Source organism: Salvia miltiorrhiza, chromosome 8 (genome assembly GCF_028751815.1).
Source record: "Salvia miltiorrhiza cultivar Shanhuang (shh) chromosome 8, IMPLAD_Smil_shh, whole genome shotgun sequence".
Lineage (NCBI taxonomy): Eukaryota > Viridiplantae > Streptophyta > Magnoliopsida > Lamiales > Lamiaceae > Salvia > Salvia miltiorrhiza.
This window is the reverse complement of record NC_080394.1, coordinates 10,764,254-10,785,257: the sequence shown is the minus strand read 5'-3', so window position 1 is coordinate 10,785,257 and position 21,004 is coordinate 10,764,254. Positions and strand designations below refer to the sequence as shown.

The 21,004-nt window shown below is 36.0% G+C and overlaps 2 protein-coding genes across 2 annotated transcripts; one reads left to right on the top strand and one right to left on the bottom strand.

Moving 5' to 3' along the window:
* The first annotated feature begins 5,544 nt into the window (after nucleotides 1-5,544).
* On the top strand, nucleotides 5,545-9,231 carry LOC130998060 (pollen-specific leucine-rich repeat extensin-like protein 3). Its single transcript, XM_057923496.1, has one exon. The coding sequence runs from the start codon at nucleotides 5,992-5,994 to the stop codon at nucleotides 9,229-9,231; it is 3,240 nt and encodes a 1,079-aa protein (XP_057779479.1). The 5' UTR covers nucleotides 5,545-5,991.
* Nucleotides 9,232-18,170: 8,939 nt separating this feature from the next.
* Nucleotides 18,171-19,472, bottom strand: LOC130998059 (uncharacterized). The gene is made up of 2 exons (XM_057923495.1): nucleotides 19,113-19,472; nucleotides 18,171-18,866 (listed from the first exon to the last, which is right to left on the bottom strand). The coding sequence occupies exons 1-2, from the start codon at nucleotides 19,470-19,472 to the stop codon at nucleotides 18,171-18,173; spliced, it is 1,056 nt and encodes a 351-aa protein (XP_057779478.1).
* Nucleotides 19,473-21,004: the final 1,532 nt, after the last annotated feature.

Here is a 21,004-nt window from a genome sequence, read left to right as displayed (position 1 = left end):
GATTATGAAATAATCATTCTAACAATTATATCTAAAGTAAATACGGAGTAACTTTTAGTATAATCTTTCGAGTAATATGACTAAACTTTATTGAAATATAAGTTTGGCAGTACCGTTGCAAGTGTTTACTAATAATATCTAAAAGATTGCAGATCGTACTTATTTATATTCAACGAATTTAAATTTAATTACATGAAATTCAGCAAATTTAAGTTCAATAACATATGAATTTTTTAACAAATTTGAATTTAATTACATAGAAAAATGTTCAACCATCTTGGAGTCTCAACTTGAATTATAATGATCAGCAAATGACAATAGTCAATTATTTTAGACATGTAATAGTCGTTCAATTTAGAAGTTTCGAAGAATTTAAATGAAGTAGATACTAAAGGCAATTGTCAATTGTGAACTCAACACAATAGTTTATAATCTTGGTCACTAAGATAAAATGGATGTGAGTCACCTATTAGATTATTCTGGTGAAAATGAAACACGTTATCCTTACAAGAAAACTTTTTGATACAATAATTAAAAACTTTGAAAATGAAACTATAGTGATATACAATAAAGGAAGCAATAATAACTTTGAAAACACTTTATAATTTTTTTGTTGTAGACCGAGAACCTCGTACGAAAGTTTGAGTGGGGAAAATTGAAGGTGAAAATCATTTTGTTTTAAATTTCAATAGAAAGCAAACAATTCTAAATTCATATTTTACTGAATCATCCTACTTATCTTTATTTGAGAAGATTATTAATTTATAATGTTAATGGGACTATATCTTTATTTAAGGGTCTTCTCAAAATTATTATCCTATAAATTTATCAAAATCATTAATTTATATAATGGGCCTAAGTTGGGACTCAAGAAAATTATTATTATAGAGAGATTATTAATTTAGAGTTTAAAATTATTTAAGTCTACTATCTTAGGGCGGTTTGCAAAAATAGACTAATAATTTTCGGACCTGCAAAACTAGGCCAATTATTTTAATGTTTGGAATTGTTGGACTACATTTGGGCCAATTCGGCATTTGTAGGCCACATTTTTGGGTCAAAATGTGGTTGAAAATAGTTTGATTGGATTCAAATATGGCTCCCTAATTCGAAATTTTAAATAACTGGCCTATTTTTGTAAGTCCAATGAATATTAGCCTATTTTTGCAAACCGTCCTAAGATAATGACCTTAAATAATTTTAAATTCTATTAATTTATGTAGTATTAATTTAATGAAGTTATAGTTTATAATGTTTTAGTGTATGTTTAAAATGAAACGAGGTGATCCGTAACTTGTTTTCTTTTATTTTTATTTTCCTAGAAACGTCTTATTTTTCATGATACCTTTTCTCACAAAAATGTAGTTTCTTTGAAACTCGCTGTGTCCAAAATAGACAAGAGGAAAGCTTTAAATACCGACAAATAATACATAATTAAATTTTAAATTTAAAAATTCAAAACCGAAGAAACCACAGGCAAAGAAGAGAAATTCATTATGCATGCTTCAAGAAGAGAGTTCGAGAAGTATAAGACCTAGGCAAATTAATAAAAGAATATGCGCCTGTAAACTAGTATTTTGAATTAATAGACTAATACTAAATCAAAACCATTGCTCAACCCCAACTGTACATGGTATTCCTACCGAATTAATGATTCATACGGATGCGTTGTCTCGATAAAAACGTGGAAAATATATTTTTAATTTATTACTATTATTATTTTACATGTTTTTCATAGTAGATCATCTTTTTCGAATATAATGAACAAAAATTCGAATAATTTATTTTCACTTAAATTCATGGTAATAGTATTATAGGTGCAGTAATATTTTGTTATACTTTCCTTAAAGAATATGAGATAAAAAAAGAGATAAATTTTCTCACTTTTTTTATAAGTTAGTCTTATGTACACGGAGTCTGTACCATGTGGTTCGAGGCCCCACATGTTGATACGACCCGGCTCGCATGGAGCCCTACTCTGTCCCATCCAATTATATTAGATAAATACTCCTTCCGTCCCATTAAAGTTGGCAACATTTCTATTTTGGGTGTCCCACTAAAGTTGGCCACTTTCTAAAAATGGCAAAAGTTTACTTTAATTAAGTCAACAATTACTCACTAATTTGGTCAACAATTGTAGGTCACTTTCTAAAAATGTCAAAATTACTTTAATTAAGTCAACCATTATTCACTAATTTGGTCAACAATTGTAGGCCACACTCTATTAAAACATATAACACTCAATTTCTTAATCTCCGTGCCGAAACAAATGTTGCCAACTTTAGCGGGACGGAGGGAGTAACACTTTTACTAAACTGCAAATGATACTTTTACTAATTACAACTGACATGTTTATCAACATTAAATACTATTTTTATCAATAACAATTAAGGCGTTGTTTGGTATGATGAATAGGATATACCCATATTGCTAAAATTTAGATTGCTTTTAAAGATAACTACATATTAGCTATCTTAATTTCTTGTTCGGTTAATAAGATTATATACTAAGATTGCTTCACACATCTGTTTGGTACATAGTTTTACTATGTAGATTAACTTTTGGAATGCCGATAATATCCTCGTGAATATTTGAATATGTCAACCATGCCCCCGTTTTTCATGAACTTATATCAGCGAGACTTTTCACTTTTCGTTGGATTACTTCTGCATTTTTTTTGGCGCGCAAAGGAACTTCAGTGCTCTTCCAGTTCCCGCAGGGCTCTTCGCGACGCAAGGTATGCTCTCTTCTTGCTCTGTATCTTATCGTCGATTGAACTAGGGCTGATAATGTGGAATATTCGATTGTGGTATCCCATTGTTTTGATTAGGGCTTTCAATATGAGATGTATAATATCTGAATGTGGACGTTGATTATGATTGTTCGTATAAGGTTGTGTGGTTTCCCATTGTTTATGTTCTGCTTTGAGGTTTATGAGGATTGGATTTGTGCATATATTTTTCAATGTGGATTTTGAGGATTTGTGCTCTGTTTTGAGGTTTCCCTTATTCTATATGGATTTTTATGCTCAGTTTTAAGGTTTATGAGGATTGGATTTATGCATGTATTCCCGTAGGTATTCTTGAATGTGGTTTGATTTTTGTACATAATATGTTATTCTATATGGATTTTTATGCACTGTTTTTATGCTTGTTTATGTGGAACATTTCAACTTCATACTATGTGCAACGTTTGAAACAGGAAGCAATGATGTCCGAGGCCGTGGAAACAAAACTGATAAGACACGCCGCAGTTGGTCCACAAGAGAGGAAGAGGTCTTATTGGCAGCTTTGAAGGAATTGGTGGTATAAGGGTGGAAATCTGATAATGGTTTCAGGGCTGGATATTTGATTAAACTAGAAGAGGCTGTGAAGAAGGAGTTTCCCTCTATAGATTTGAAGGGTATGCCCCTGATCTCCAAAAATCAAACCTAACGACTCTATTTTTTTTTTATGATGAGCTAATACAGACAAAAACTTAGCAACCTGCTCTTTAACGAATACATGTCGACCATCTACCAGTCCCCTAATTCCTTCAAACGATAACATAGTCTACCGAAAGCATTGCGATCCATACGCAAATTAACAACACAATCTCCATCAGTTAATCCTACAAGCCTACTCATATGTTTCACTTGGTCTTGAATACGAGGAATAATGAAATAAGGTGCAGCTTGTGTATTACGCTTTCTCTTGCGTGAGTTAAGCTTTGTTAAGTAATGCACAATTACAAACAGTTGGAGAATTTGATTACGAATAATTTCTCGCAGTAGCAGATAAACATAATCAGAATCAAATTCACGCCTAGTAGGCGGCATTTCAACAAGAATTTGGTTCCACGGAACTCAGCTAGAACCCTATCAACAAAAAAGAAACACATAAAACCTAGCAACAGAATCCATACGCAACATAGCTATACACAAAATCTAGCAACATAATCTATTCGCAGTTGACAAACACAAACGCGTAATAGCAACACGATTCATAACAATCATGTATTCCAACATTACCTCAAGCGATATTATGTTCCACGAGTGAAGCAAACTGAATTGGGATGAAAGCTACAATTATCGGAAAAAATAATTTAATGACAGAAATTAACCAAAATAAATGGAAAGTGAAACTTCAATTTACCTTTGAAATCAAAGGCAGCTCCGTTTATGCTTCCGTTTATGCTTCAATTTGGCTGAACATTTGTAACCCTAACAAAAAACTAAGCTCACAATAGGAATTAGAAGTAGAAAATACATTTCTGCTCGTTATTGGAAACCTTAGCTATGAACGGGGGAAGCATAATTACAAAAAATTGAAATTGTGAAAAAGATAACGTATCGTTCAACAGAATTTGTGCTACCACTGGTCGACTAGAAGCAACATTTTGATGATTTTGAAGATAACTGTGAAGAATTGTGCGAATTTTGATGAAGAAATTTTGAAAGCTGCAGAGGGTTTCAAAGAAAAGAATCGAGAGAAATTTTGCAGATTCGAAAAGAAATGGGCGAGCATATATGTTTTTGGCTTTTTGAATGATTTTTGAAAGAGTATAATTATGTTCGAAATTTTTGTAACCAGGATTACTGTTCATCGCCAGAAACTGTAATGGAGGGGGATGTCGGATACTTTGACCGGCCGAATCAGTAAATTACACCCCGAGCCTCGTGTTAGGACTGGGCCTCGTGTGAACTAACAACGACTACCAAACACACGTAGATTGTTGGATACCTTTGCTAATATGCATTTATCCAGGCTACCAAACATTGCCTAAATGAAATAATACATATAAAGCGTGATATCAAATGATACTTTTCTTAACAACATATAAATACAAATTGATACTTCACATATTATATTTTTTTATTAAGGAAAATGATTAATTTTTATAATAATACTCATTTACATAAGAAATTGGATCATATCGGGTCAAACTCACGAATAGAACAACTTAATAGGATACTTTAAAGTGTCATATTAGAGAGGTGTGTGAGACTTCGTACCACACAAGAGATTTTGTTTGTTCTTATTCCTTAAATTCTCGTAATAAATTTATAATCATCATGCGAACACCCACACAAGAATTTTTTTTCTTTTATTATTTCTCATTTTATAATCATAAATTTACGATGAAAGAGAATGTGATATAGTATATGGCAATTCCAAACTCCTCAATGGTTGTTCGTCAGACATATTTACAAGTTGTTTCTTATAGATTTCAATCCAAAAGTTACGGTTAGAAATTTTAATTATATACCATTTATTATTTATTTATTATTATTAGTAATATTTATGGAGAAAAGAAAATATAAATACATATATCAAGAATATGAATTGATGGCAGATAGGAGATATTAATAGGAATAGCAGTATAAATAAAATAATTCATCTAAACTTAATTAATAATGATAATGGAAAAAGAAAAATAAAGAACATCACGACATTAATAGGATATTTGTGATCAGTAGATGTTATAATAGATGCTTGAACCATTTTGTGAAAACTTTCAACAAGATGTAATAACAAAAAATGTTGATCATTTGGAAACATTTAAACAGTAAGACTCCAGTGTCTACCTTCCTTTGTCCTTTATTAAAAAACGTTATGCCAAATACATACCATAAGATAAATACAGACTAGTCTTTGCAAAATACTCCAATTTAAGCATTGCAATTACTTTATGAGCTTGAAATCAAATGTATATATAAATAGGGCAGAATTATAGTTAAATTAAAGGAGATAGTAAAACAAAAACAGAATAGATGATTTGAAATGGTGATTTCCATATTTAGCAGTGGCGATAGCATAGAATAGAAGGCAGGAGGCGAAATGCAAGGTTGATCTCTCCTATATTTGAGTGTAAGAAGTAAGATTGACCTCGAAAAATGGATGGTGCTGTTGGAGTTGAATGGAAAGGAATGCTTGAGGAAGTACCTCATATTTATTGTGCAAAAACTCTTGTATAAGCTTACAATGGGTTCACCCCAAGGAAGAAGTCATCATGGAAATGAAAACCTTGGGCTGCTGCTTTCTTCTCTTCTTCTCTCTCCTCACATTCCCTTCCTTTGGAACCAAACTCCCCCCGACTTGCAAATGCGACTGTCAAGATGACGAGCCAACCCCAAAGCTAGCCAATCCCAGGCTAGAACGAGCCTACATAGCCCTCCGGGCCTGGAAAAAATCCATCTACTCTGATCCCAATGGCTTCACAACCAATTGGAAGGGCCCCGACGTGTGCAGCTACAACGGCGTCGTCTGCGCCAAGGCCTTGGACGACGCTAGCATCGACGTGGTGGCCGGCATTGACCTCAACCACGGGGACATCGCGGGGCATCTCCCCCCGGAGATCCAGCACCTGGCTGATGTCAGCCTTCTTCATCTCAATTCCAACAGGTTCTGCGGGATCATCCCAGAGGAGATCAAGAATCTGAAGCTCCTGTTCGAGCTGGACGTGAGCAACAACCGTTTTGTAGGGGACTTCCCGGAGGTGGTGCTGGAGCTGCCGCAGCTCAGGTACCTGGATCTCCGGTACAACGAGTTCGAAGGGGAGCTGCCCCCGCAGCTCTTCGACAAGCCCCTCGACGCTATTTTCTTGAACAACAACAGATTCCACTCCACCATCCCGGACAACTTGGGGAACTCCCCGGCCTCCGTCATCGTCCTCGCCAACAACCAACTCTACGGGTGCATCCCGCCCAGCATTGGCAAGATGGCGGGAAATTTGGACGAGTTCGTGGTGTCGCACAATGAGCTGTCTGGGTGCCTGCCGGAGGAGATCACCATGCTCAACACCACCAAGCTTTTCGACATCTCGAACAACAAGTTTATGGGAGACCTGCCGCAGGGGATGGAGTACCTGCAGAAAATAGAGGTGCTCAATATTGCCGGCAATAAGTTCAGAAGCAAAGTTCCAGAAAACGTTTGCACTTTGCCCAATCTCAAGAACTTCACCTACTCGTTCAACTTGTTTGACGCCGAAGATCCCGAGTGTCGCCCCAACGCGCTGCCTGTGGTGGCCTTCGACGGCAGGAAGAATTGCTTGCCGCGAGAACCCAATCAGAGGTCCGAGAAGGAGTGCCGCATAGCCTTGAGCAAGAAGGTCGACTGCAATGCCGGTTGCCGGCCCCCAACTATAGGTCATTCGCCTAAGCAAGAAACTCCTTCCAAACCACCCAAGTCCCAACCTCCTAAGCCCCAACCATCTGCACCGTCTCCTCCTAAACCCACTCCAGCTCCTAAACCCACACCCACACCATCAAAGCCGGAGCATAAACCCACATCTCCGCCCAAGCCTCAACCCACGCCATCAAAGCCGGAGCATAAACCCACACCTCCGCCCAAACCTCAACCCACACCACCAAAGCCGGAGCATAAACCCACACCTCCGCCCAAACCTCAACCCACACCACCAAAGCCGGAGCATAAACCCACACCTCCGCCCAAGCCTCAACCCACACCACCAAAGCCGGAGCATAAACCCATCCCTCCGCCCACGTCTGAACCCACACCACCAAAGTCGGAGCATAAACCTACACCTCCGCCCAAGCCTGAACCCACGCCATCAAAGCCAGAGCATAAACCCACACCTCCGCCCAAGCCTCAACCAACGCCACCAAAGTCGGAGCATAAACCCACGCCATCGCCCAAGCCTGAACCTACACCACCAAAGCCGGAGCATAAACCCACACCTCCGCCCAAGCCTGAACCGACGCCACCAAAGCCGGAGCATAAACCCACACCATCGCCCAAGCCTGAACCCACACCACCGAAGCCGGAGCATAAACCCACACCTCTTCCCAAGCCTGAACCGACACCATCAAAGCCAGAGCAGAAACCTACACCTCCGCCCAAGCATGAACCAACACCATCAAAGCCGGAACCTACACCTTCACCGAAGCCTGAACCGACGCCATCAAAGCCAGAGCAGAAACCTACACCTCCGCCCAAGCCTGAACCCACGCCATCAAAGCCAGAACCCACACCTTCACCGAAGCCTGAACCGACGCCATCAAAGCCGGAGCATAAACCCACACCTTCACCCAAGCCTGAACCGACGCCATTAATGCCAGAGCATAAACCCACAGCTCCGCCCAAGCCTGAACCCACACCATCAAAGCCGCAACCTACACCTTCGCCGAAACCTGAACCGACGCCATCAAAGCCGGAGCATAAACCCGCACCTCCACCCAAGCCTGAACCGACGCCATCAAAGCCGGAGCATAAACCCACACCTCCGCCGAAACCTGAACCGACACCATCAAAGCCAGAGCATAAACCTACACCTCCACCAAAGCCCGAACCGAAGCCTGAGCCAACAGCTTCCCCACCTCCTAAGCCGGAAAAGCCGCCAACACCACCTAAGCCATCGTCGCCTCCTCCTACAAAGGAGACACCGTCTCCCACCCCCTCACCAAAACCTCCTAAGCCATCTCACAAGCCACCACCTGCTCCTGAGAAGCCAGTGAATGCTGCTCCACCACCTACCGGCGGATCGGACTCATCTCCTCCACCTGCGGTCGCAAAACCACCACCAAAACCTGTTTCCTCACCGCCGCTGCCACCACCAAAACCTGTTGCCTCGCCACCACCAAAGCCTGTTTCCTCTCCACCGCTGCCACCACCAGTTCCCTCGTCTCCACCACCAGAACCTGTTCATTCACCACCACCTGTCAGCTCACCTCCGCCTCCAGTCCACTCTCCACCACCTCCAGTCCACTCTCCACCACCTCCGGTCCAATCTCCGCCGCCTCCGATCCACTCTCCACCACCTCCTGTGCAATCTCCGCCGCCTCCTGTCCAATCTCCGCCACCTCCGGCCAAATCTCCGCCGCCTCCTGTCCACTCTCCGCCACCTCCAGTCCAATCTCCGCCGCCTCCTGTCCACTCTCCGCCCCCTCCGGTCCAATCTCCGCCGCCTCCTGTCCACTCTCCGCCGCCTCCGGTCCAATCTCCGCCGCCTCCGGTCCACTCTCCGCCCCCTCCAGTACACTCTCCGCCGCCTCCTGTCCACTCTCCGCCCCCTCCAGTACACTCTCCCCCACCTCCGGTCCAGTCTCCGCCACCACCAGTCCAATCCCCACCACCGCCAGTGTTCTCTCCTCCACCACCACAACCCGTCTCATCTCCGCCGCCAGAACCGGTTCAAGCGCCACCTCCTGTCAATTTCCCTCCTTCCAAAATCCCCGGTATCGTTGGTGGCAGCTACTCATCTCCGCCGCCACCACTAATTCCAGGCTATTAAGGAGTCATATTCTAGGGTGAATGATTCATTACATATAACATGTATTTATGCACGATATTACGCATTCAAACGAAATAGAACAGCCCAAATATTCAAATAGGATGATTTATTTAGTTTTTGCTATTTCCATCTTTCTCATTGTGATTTTGGATTTCAGAACTGGGCTGCAGTTCTTCTTATTGGTATATATGGAGATACTAGTACATACATGTTTGAACATTTTTTTTTTTTGGGTTTTATAAATGTGTTCTACTTGTTTCTTAGGACAATTATATAGATTCTAAACATGCTGTACATCCTAGTATTATTTATTTAATTCGATATTAAACAAAATCTTTGTATATATAAAAAATGAAGTGCGTGGAAATAAATTTAATTTGAAAGGTGAATTTGGAATTGAAAAAAATTGCTTAATCTATTAAGTACTATTGAAAAATGTTGACTCACTTTCAACAAAAAAAATGTCGCATGTATAGATTTTTAATCTCTCTTTCAACTTTTTTTTCTTATTTCTGTTTCCTTTTTTATTTATGATATTTTTATTATTATATTATGTATTTAGATTTATTTAATGTATAAATTTTATTAATGGAGCAGAATAAGTTTAGGGTAAATATCATGAAAATCCATGAACTATCTCCACTTTATCAAAAATACCGTGAAACTTTGGAAATGTTTTTTAAACCCTCAAACTATCAGGTTTTTATCAAATATATCTCTTATCTATTTTTCGGTTACCAGAAACATGATGTGGCTCGCCGGATGCCACAATGTAATTTATATTCTATTTTTTTTAAAAGTGAAATGGAAAAAACGACTTCGTTTCGTACCATATTCTATCGTGTTTATCCCTAATTCTAGGTTATTAGCGTGAATTTCAAACACGATAGGAGTGAATTTTAAATTTCAGAGTGGATTTTTTTAATGATATGGCATGAAACGACGTCGTTTTTGCCATTGCATTTTAAAAAAATAGAATATAAATTATATTGTGCCATCCGACGAGCCACATCACTTTTTGGTGACCGAAAAATAAATACGGGATATATTTGATAAAAACCTGATAGTTTAAGGGTTTAGAGCATATTTTGAAAGTTTCAGGGTATTTTTAATAAAATGGGTATACTTTAGGAGTTTTCATGATATTTACCCATAAGTTTACTATCAAAAGACATCAAAGTACAAATGATAGTTTATTTCATGAAAAAAAATCAAAACGATGTCATTATAAAAGCATTATGTGAACGTTCTTTAAATAATAATAATAATAATAATAATAATAATAATAATAATAATAATAATAATAATAATAATAATAATAATAATGTTCAATGTTCAAAGAACAGAGTACGTTGAACATGTCAGTAATTTCCCTTGAACGTTAAACGTTCGTAATAGTCATTTCGTTGAACATATAGGACGTCGAATCTCATAACCCCCATAAATTCAGTATTTATTCACCCCATGTTCAACGAAACGACTGTTATGAACATTTAACGTTCAAGGGGAATTACTGATATGTTCAATGTTCTCTGTTCTTTGAATATTTAGTGTTCTCCATTGAACTTTTTCATATATATATATATATATATATATATATATATATATGTATATACTATACATATATTACTTGATTTGACTATTAATTATAATTTTGAATTTGAAAATAGTTATAAATGTCACATACTTTAAAAATACTCTCATATTATAATAATAAAAAAATGTTATCTTACTATATACTATAATTAGAAGAATGAATAATTTATTTTTTAAAATATGATTAATATTGTAAAATAGCTATAAAATGTACTCCCCCTATCCCAATGAAAGCGGTACGTATTCCTTTTTGAGCCGTCCCAACGAAAGTGGTGCATTTCCTTTTTTGGTAATAATTTTACACTACAAATAATGTGGCCCCACACACCTTTACATAATTTTACACTACAATATTATTCTCCTTAAATCCTGTGTCGAAAAGAAGTGCATCATTTTCGTTGGGACGGAGGGAGTATTACTTAAAAATTGAAAGCTCTCGAGAAAAAAATCAAATTATCTTGTTACTTATGGACCATTTAATTTCAATTTATTATGTTTTCTCATCATTGCACATTTTTTTTTTCTTTTTATGTAATTTTTTGGGATAAAATATGCAATATTTACTTATGTATCTTAAATAAAAGATCACGAATAACCTTTAATTTGATACATAAAAAGTATAAATCGATTTGACAAGCAAGTTATGACCGTTTAAAATTTGTATATATTAATTTTTTTAATTTTTAATTATTTTTTCGCAAAATTTGAGACAATCGGCACGTTTTTAAACATTTTTCTAATGTTTTTTCTTCTTTTTTTCTTCGTTGTTTTCATATTTATGACATTTCAATTTTCTAGTATGTAATTCTATTTATTTTACATTGAAAAATTGTTAATATGATACAATGTCACTATTATAAGAAGATAATATTATACTATATTAGTATAATTTATGTCGAGGTGAGAAAATTATAAATTTGTCATGTTACAAAAGAGTGACTGTGAATATTTTAAAGATAATAATTGTTGGTCCCGATGCGAGTATTTTATGGTGTATGGGGGAATACATTTGATAGCAACTTTTGCTCGTTTTCTCATAGTATTGAAAAACTTAGCTGATAATGAGTCAGCCAAATAAAGACATGTCAACTTACTGAGAGTTATCTTATTGATACTTCAAGTAAGCTCACTCACAGTAGATGGACAAACATGGAGATTTATGTTCAAACACAAATGCAGAATTTGGTGGATATATAGCTAAACTTGCTTTGATGAAAATCTTTTATGCGTGCAAAGTCTCAATGACTTGAGTCAAATTGACAAAGTTTATAAATCAGTCTGCAAGTGCAATTTGTGATGCATGAGGTCAGCTTGCTATAAGGTTTGGCAGATAGAGTAAGACTAAATCTAAGTACAGATTGTAAAAATACAGTCAGTTTTCCTTCGCAGTTGTCTTGATGGTTTGTTGATAGTTGTTATAGTAAGTTAAAGACAGTTTCAATGAGACAAAAAGACAAAACATAAAGTACAACAACACATAATCAAATTTTAACGTGGTTCAGAGCAACAGCTTCTACGTCCACTACCCTGATAAACAGCAGAATCCCTTAACCTTGGATTCCTTGTTATATATAGCTACAAGTCAGTTTGACCAGTCAGTTCCGTTAGGCTGATCACACGGGTTCCACAGCCATGACCGTTACTTACCAATTCCTCAATTACAATTATGTTGCTTGGCAGTTTACGCGGTTTGCGATCCCGTTATCTATATTTCGATAGCACTCGTTGCTTCGTCAATTTTCAGACTTCACACTCGAAGTTTACTTGTCGACTTATTTTCTTAATTCAACACCTTTCTTCTTCAGAGGGTGAGAGGCTTAAGAAAATAGGGGTCTCAAACTATGTGAACATACTCTTACAATGAAAAACAATTGATAAGAATCAATGTGTTCATGTCTAGGCTTTGGACATTTACAATGAAGAACGTCTAGTTTAGGAACTACAAAAGTATTCACAAGTATGAACTTGAATTTTACAATGAAGAACTAGTTCCTATTTTGACAGTTGTTAGTTTCTAGAGGTTTAACCTAATATTTCACAGCAACGTCGGGGAGCCTCATCTCTCGCGCATCTTGATCTTTCGATGTATATATAGACCGAAGAATAAATCTAGCCATTGGAGAGAACCTTCTTCAAATTTTAATATGTTATTCTTTTAGGAACTTCCCGTTGTAACAAAGAATGACTGAGACGTTAGATTTGCACATCCGTACCTTGAGGTTAATGTTCAGCAGTCTTCCTTGTACTTTTTTTAGAAAAATGGGATCATTTAATGCACATTTTAGAAGCATTAAATGTTCAAAGTTGATACGCTTCGAGGTTGACTTTGCTTTAAACTCTTTGACCTCAAGGGCTGACGTGGCATGAGTGAGTCTGGGCACTAATTAGCTTGATGTCCTTCAGTCAGTCAGCTTTTATATGAACCGATGCTTTCATCAGTTTTTCATTGAGACAATAAATTCTTCGTGTTGGTGGCCTTGCACGAACCATGATTAGCTTAGCCCTTATTACTGATCCTTCATGTTGGGATTTTTCCGTTAGCTTGGAACTCGTTGAGTTGGATCTTCTGTTGGGATCTTGTCTCAGCTCGATCTTCAGCTGAAGTTTAGTAGTCTTTGACTTCTTTAGTAAACTACACCAGCCTAGAATACTTAATATTCTAAGCTATATTTTGGTCATCAGCAGAGTTCCATTGTTGGGTTTTGACATTTATCAAAACTTTAGAATTTTTTCAACAATAATACATGGATTCTTTTTATTGAATTGATAAATCATTTGTTTAAATCAATTATTAAAATAATTATAAGTTAATAAGTCAACAAAATTAATTACGAGCAATTAAATTTAAAAAATAAAGGGTATTGATCAATTATTTAGTAGTTAATTTGTTGAAATAAGTTGAAAATGAGTGAAGCTCAAAGTGAAATAAAATATGTTATTATATGTTACTAGAGTCAAACCCGTCGAAATTCGACATGAATCATTTTATGTCATCATTTATAATTATTTATGTTATTTTTATTACTATAGCATATGAAATAGTTTATATATAAATTATTTCTTTAATTAATTTGATATGATCAAATTAAATTAGTAATACAATATTTGAAATAATATTAATCTTAATCACTTTTGCCAGTTAAATGTAGTTTGTGATAATAGAAATACATTTTTATATAAATATTCATTTGATGAAGTTTATAAAAAGTTGATGAGGGATTGAAGATTTTAAAAGAAAAAAATATGTAAATTTAAAGTATGATATGATGTACGATTGATGTGTCGCATCTGCTGTTAATCGTATATCGATAATATTTACTCTCTTCGTCCTCAAACATTTTCCCTTTTTTTTTGTTCGTCCCATGTCCCCAAAACATCTTCATAACCTATTTTTGGAAACAATTTCACTAATTATTATTCTTACAATTTCACTTTTTGCGGGACTCGTTCTCCACTTTCACTAACTATCACTCTTATAATTTCACTTTTTGTGAGACCCATTCTCTACTTATCAAATACATAACTAACTTTTATTAAAACTTGTGTCATCCTCTCTTAGGAAGATGTTTGGGGGACGGAGGGAGTATTAAGTTTGTTCAAATTCTTTAAATTTGACGGATAAAAAACAATTTAACTAAACATATGTCATATGAGTATCATCTCATATGGGCCTAATAAGATCAGATAATATGAAACTCTAAAGACCACATATGACATTTGAACGTCAAAATTTTGAAAACCATATTCTTTGGAGTTTGAAATATCACATCTGAATTTTGAGCATCATCTTGCATGGAGCTTGAAGTTTATAACTTACTTGTGAGTATCATTTTATCTAGAATTTGTGAAACTATAATTAAGTTATGAGAATAATATCGTCTCAAACTTTAAACAACATCGTCAAATTTGAAATCATATTCATATATATATATATATATATATATATATATATATATATATATATATATAGGGAGAGGTTCAAGAAAGAACCATAAATAAAAGAACCGGAGAACCATTTTCAGCCATTCGATCATCAAGATCTACGGTGGATGCATCATCTTGTTGGATGGATGCAGATCCTGGGTTCGAATCCTGAAGGGAACATTTTTTTTAAATTTTTTTAGTGCATTAATTTTAACAGCGAATGCATTAATTTTTACCGTGAATGCATTAGATTTGATGGTTCTCCCGTTCTCACAAATAATGTAGTTCTCTCTAGAACCACACCCTATATATATATATATATATATATATATATAGTTAATTATTTAAGTAAATACATCTATATAAAACGTATTACATATATACATATTAATTTGTGAGTATGATGTGATAAACTTAAACTAATATTATATAATAAAATAAAATAAAATACAAATATAAATCTTTTTTAAATATGAAAATTGATTAATAATTTAGGAAAAAAATAAGAATGAATGAAAATTGAAGAAAATTAAAATAGAGTGATTATACGGCGCCACATATTGTATAAGTGATATTATATCTATGTATATAGAAATGTTATATTTTTGCATAAATTATATTGATCACTTTACAAATAATAAATTTGGTATTAATATTTCTTTTAATTACACGAATCAAATTTTAATTTTATTAATTTATATTATTCTCTTCGTCTCAATTCAATAAATCACATAATTTGAACATAATTTTTTAGAAAAATATTTAAGCACGAATTTTAAGAATAAAGTGATAAAAGAATGGTAAGCTAAGCCATCACAATTGATTTTAGACAAAGTCGTTCCTTTGAAAGGATATATATTGTTTTCCAATTCTCTCTCTCTCTATATATTTAAGTAATTAAGTTTGAAGACACTTCTACATTTTTTAAAAACACATTGATTGTGAAGTAGTGTTATATTATAATCCCAATCACCCATCATCCGGATTGTTCAGACAAAGATTGTTGGAAGAAAAAAGGAAGAAAAGATTTTGCTCAATGATTTACCCAATATTCCAGGATTATACGTGTTCTTGAAAGATTACCGTTAACGGGTCCGGTGATTCGATACTTATCCTAAAATAATATAAGCATGTTAGTAATACTCTCTTCGTGATATCGTTTCCACATTATAGACGGTGCGAGTTTTAAGAAAAATGGTGGATAATAGATAATAGTGAATATTGTAGTGAGTGGAGTTTGAGTCCCACAATAAATGCACTTTTTGATAAAAATATAAAGGTAAGAGAATAAAAGTGGAAAATAACGTGGACGAATCGAAATGACAAATATGAAAACGACATCGCGGACGAATTGAGTATATTTTTTTATATTATATGCATATCGGCAGATAATTGTGGTGACTACTTAAAAATCCTTTTGCAATTTGTCATACTTATCTGCCGAGTGTTGGCTGCCGCCGTTTAGTTGGTAGACTATATATAATATGTTAATTTATAAGAATTGTTAATACAAAATACAATAAATTAGAATAAATTGTGTTAAATACTATATTTAAAAATATTACATCACAAATTGACTAATTAATAATGATTTAATCAATCACTGTAGCTTAGTAACATTCTTTTTTTTAAATAAATTAATAGTACTATTAAATAAAAAATTTAAAAATCACGTCACAGAAAATCTTTAACCTTAGGCATTAACCCCTTACCGCTGGATCAACACACTCACACTTTTAGTAGCATTCCTTTATTTGTATGAGTGTGTAATGTAGTTATGAATCTCAACCCCTTCATCCCCCAATAATAATAATAATAAAATAGTGATTTAATCAAGCAAATACAAAAATATTCCGAATCCTGTTTCTAATAAAAAACTCCAAATAATAAGTGAATACATATACACAACACGAGAATCACGTGAACAATACTAATTAATGCTCCTTTCTCAACTTAGTAACACTAAACTACCTCCATCATCATTCAAACTTCTTCATCTCCACGGAATACAAAATGGGAAAACTCTCTCCTTCTCATGAAGCAAGATCAAATTTTTTTTTTTGGTGTATCTCATGAAGTAAGATCAGTTTCTAAAAGTAGAAAAAAATTACTCTTTATTAATTACCTTTTCACTTTTTCACCTACCACACTTAACACACAAAATATCAATTTCTTAATTCTCGTGACGAAAAGAATTTGGTCTTGCTTCGTGGGACGGAGGGAGTAAGATTTAATTTCTTTATTTTTCCTCCTTTTCCTTTTTGTTATAATTTCTAAACGCTTGCTACTGTCTCTGAATTTCTAAAAAAAACGAAGCACGCAACGAAAATATGATAATGCTAATGATCCACATCCTACAACAACCATAAATATATACGGTATATTTTGCAAAGAGCAATCGATTACCTCATCCATAAAGAAAGTTTCTTCTTCCACAAATTTTATTAATCTCAGAAATCAAAATTGTAATCACATTACAAACAAGAGAAATCATGCCTGTATCACTATGCCATCGCTATTTTCAAATTCAAAGTGACAAAATAAAATGAAGTATCCCAAATATACAATAGAATCATCAATATTTCTCCTTTAGACAACATGGGAAAGAAAAAAAAAAGTTAAGGAAGAATGCCTGCGTAGAAAGCTGGAACTGGAGCAGTGGTGGAATGATCTGCAGATCTTGTTTGATGAATAACAGCGCCTATTGCTTCGAAGAGGGCGATCAAGAACTCTACAGCCAACTTCAACACTTCTATGCACATTTCCAGCTTCTGCATTGCTGCTGCTTCAATTAAATATGTATACCAATATATATATACTCTTTTTTTCCCCTTTGTTGATTGGAAGATTTTATTCTAGTTTCCGCGTCTGTGGTTCGAGAATGAGTCAAGTGTTTATATATGTATTTATAGTACGTGCATATGTATTCCGATTGGAAGAAGCTATATCTGACCTTTTGAACTCCCAAGGGCCAGATTGGAAAATAGATAAGGCGTTTTAGCATTTTATGATATATAACGAAATTAATTATTTATCACATTTCTCTCTCCCTCTCTCTCTTTATATATATATATATGAAATAAAATAACCTCTTAAGTGGACCAATGAGATTCATAATTTTACCTTGAGAGAGCATTTTGGGACCCTCATCATATGACTATATCCTATGCTTAGAACATCTATAGTGGGAGTGACCTGATAGCTGACCTGATGTAAGAGATACCACATTGAGTCAAGAGGCCACATCGGGGTGACCTGATAACTGACCTGATCTTTTTAGTTTTGATTTTTATATTTTTCATTTAAATTTAATTGCACAAATTTAAATAACACAATTTACTTCAAATTTAAATTGCATTAATTTTAAAATCCTAAAAATGACATAAATCTTAAAAATTTAAAGACATATCTTAAAATAACTATTCCGGATCTAGAGGTCTGAAACGTGCCCAAACGTGCTCGATCAAATCACGTTGGAGCTGAGCATGTATATGTCTATCTCGGAGTATTGCATTTCTTTGCACGTATTCCTCAAAGCAAATCGGGGTTGTTCGAGCACTCTCGGACGAGTCGCTGCTAAACGCCCCATGTCCTGCGTTGTCATCTCTCCAATGGGCAACTCTTTCACCTTCGTTCTCCACAATCAAGTTGTGGAGAATGATGCAACACATCATGATTTCCTTGAAATTCTTGACGTACCATCCTCTCGCCGGACTTCGAATGATTCTCCATCGAGCTTGAAAAACTCCAAAGGCACGTTCAACATCCTTTTGTGTCAATTCTTGCACCTTCTTGAACCTGGCCTCCTTTGGATTGGTCGCCATCAGCGGACTCTTGACGAAGCAGCGCCACTCTGGATATATACCGTCACACAAATAGTAGCTCATCTGGCAGTAGCGCTGGTTGGCCTCAAAGAGGACCGGCGTCGCCGTTCCATCCAACACGTCGGAGAACAGAGGCGACTGGTTCAGAATGTTGATGTCGTTGTTCGAACCGGCGACACCAAAGAAGGCATGCAAAATCCACAAATTGTGGGATGCAACGGCCTCCAAGATCAAGGTGGGCTCCTCTTGATCACCGCATGTATATGCGTCGTGCCACGCCTTTGGGAAATTCTTCCACGCCCAATACATACAATCAAGACTCCCGAGCATCCCGGGAAATTCGTGTCGCGCCTCGTGCATCTGAAGAAGGCGTTGGACGTCCGCCTGCGTAAGACATCGAAGATACTCGGCTCCGTAAGCCCAGATGACAACCTTGCAGAATTTCTTGAGGCATTGACGCACCATCGTGTCGGCGACCTTGAGATACGCGTCGAAAGTATCCGCACTGACGCCGGTGTCTAATTGGCGGATAGCCACCGTGCATTTCTGCAAAGGTGTGAGAAAGTCCCTACCTCGTGCATCATGGCTCATCTGAAAGTAAGTATCTCCACCTTGAACAGCCTCGACGATGCGCAAGAACAACTCCTTCTGCATCTGAAAACGACGTCGAAAAAATGTAGGCTCGTACGTCGGATTGTCGTTGAAGTAGTCTTGTATAAGACGTAAATGGGCAGCCTCACGATCACAGTGGACGTATTGTCGGTGATGAACAACATGTTCCAGCGCCAGTTGGTAGTACATTTGAGCAAGCAATTGTTTGTGCTCCTGGATCTCATCGATGATCGCCTGCGCTACCTCGTCGGAGGAAGACGACGAAGTATCATCAAACCATTCCATTTTTTTTGTATGTGAATGAATAAATGAATAAATGAGAAAGATTGGGTGAGAGGTATTTGTGTGTGATTGAATAAGTGAATGAGAAGTATTTATAGAAAAGACAAAAAAAAAGGAAAAAAAAAACGGCTATGAAGCCGTTGGGGAGAATCAAAAAAAAGGGAAAGAAACAAACGGCTATGAGCCGTTTCAATTTTTTTTTAATAGGGGCGTGTGCATCACACGTGCGTTCAAAAACGGAGATCAGGCCAAGCCTAATTTATCAAGTCAGCCTCAAGTCATAGGAGGGTGCAGCGGGTAACCCGATCTTGTGGGTGACTCGAGTCCCCCCTATCGGGTCACCCACTGTGGGTGCTCTTAGGCTCGATATAATTAATCTTCTTCCAACTCACACGAGGATATACAATCTCTTTCTCTCTCTCTCTCTCTCTCTCACACACACACACACACACACACACACCGTCTCTATGAGTATTTGATCTAGTCTGCAGTTCATCACATACTCCCTCCGTCCCTGAAATAACTTTCTCTTTCTTTCTTTCTATTTTTGGACAACTACCCTATCACTAATGATACTTTATTTATTCTTACTTTTCACTTTTCACCACTCCCAATACTAATTATAACATTTTTTTTCACAACTTCCAATAATAATTATAACATTTTTTCTCCACTATCAATACACTTTACAATTTTTTCTTAAAACCTGTGTCGTCCCCAAAGAGGAAGCCATTTCAGGGACGAATGGAGTACAATATTGTATGGCTATTTGGATTAATTTAAAATACTTAATAGCATCACGATACATTTATACAAGGCTTAATTATACCTTGAACACATACCATGAAACCTTAAACAGTCAGATAAAACGCAATCAACTTTGAATTTGTATTTAATTAAGCCCACATTTGGTCAGGTGTTTTTAAAGGTTGAAAAGGGAATCAAGTAATTGAATTGATTACTTGTTGTTTGGTTCATTACCCTTATTTGAGGGTAATCCAATCACCCAATTTGTTACCCCTCAAAATAGAGGGGAAACAAAAGAAAGAGAATTTCTTACTAATGATTCATTTTTATTATTAAACCAAACATTCAATAAAAGTAACGATTATTGTTACTATTCCACTCATTTATTTAATTTCATTTCTCTGCTTGAATCAAAGGAGCACTAAATATATAGAAAGAACTTTCAAGGGGTGAGGTCTCTTGTCATGATACATTTTATTCAAGTGCAATAATTTAGGGTTGGTTTGACAAGCATGAATACTGCCATGCTGGATAAGATTCAGACATGTGTAGTTTTACTGGAAAGTTAAGGTGATAGACTCATCTCCAAATATGATGGGGACATTGCTATTGTTGAGATGGGCTCTAGAATAATTAAGTGCCTCATCCGTTTTTTTTAATTTAGCCTGCCTTTCTCTGTGTCTCACATTTTGCCATGCATCTTGCCCTGATTGTGTGTGTTATTCAAGTATCATAAAATTTAATGCCCATCGTGCAAGTTTTTTACAAATAAATACGAATTATATAAA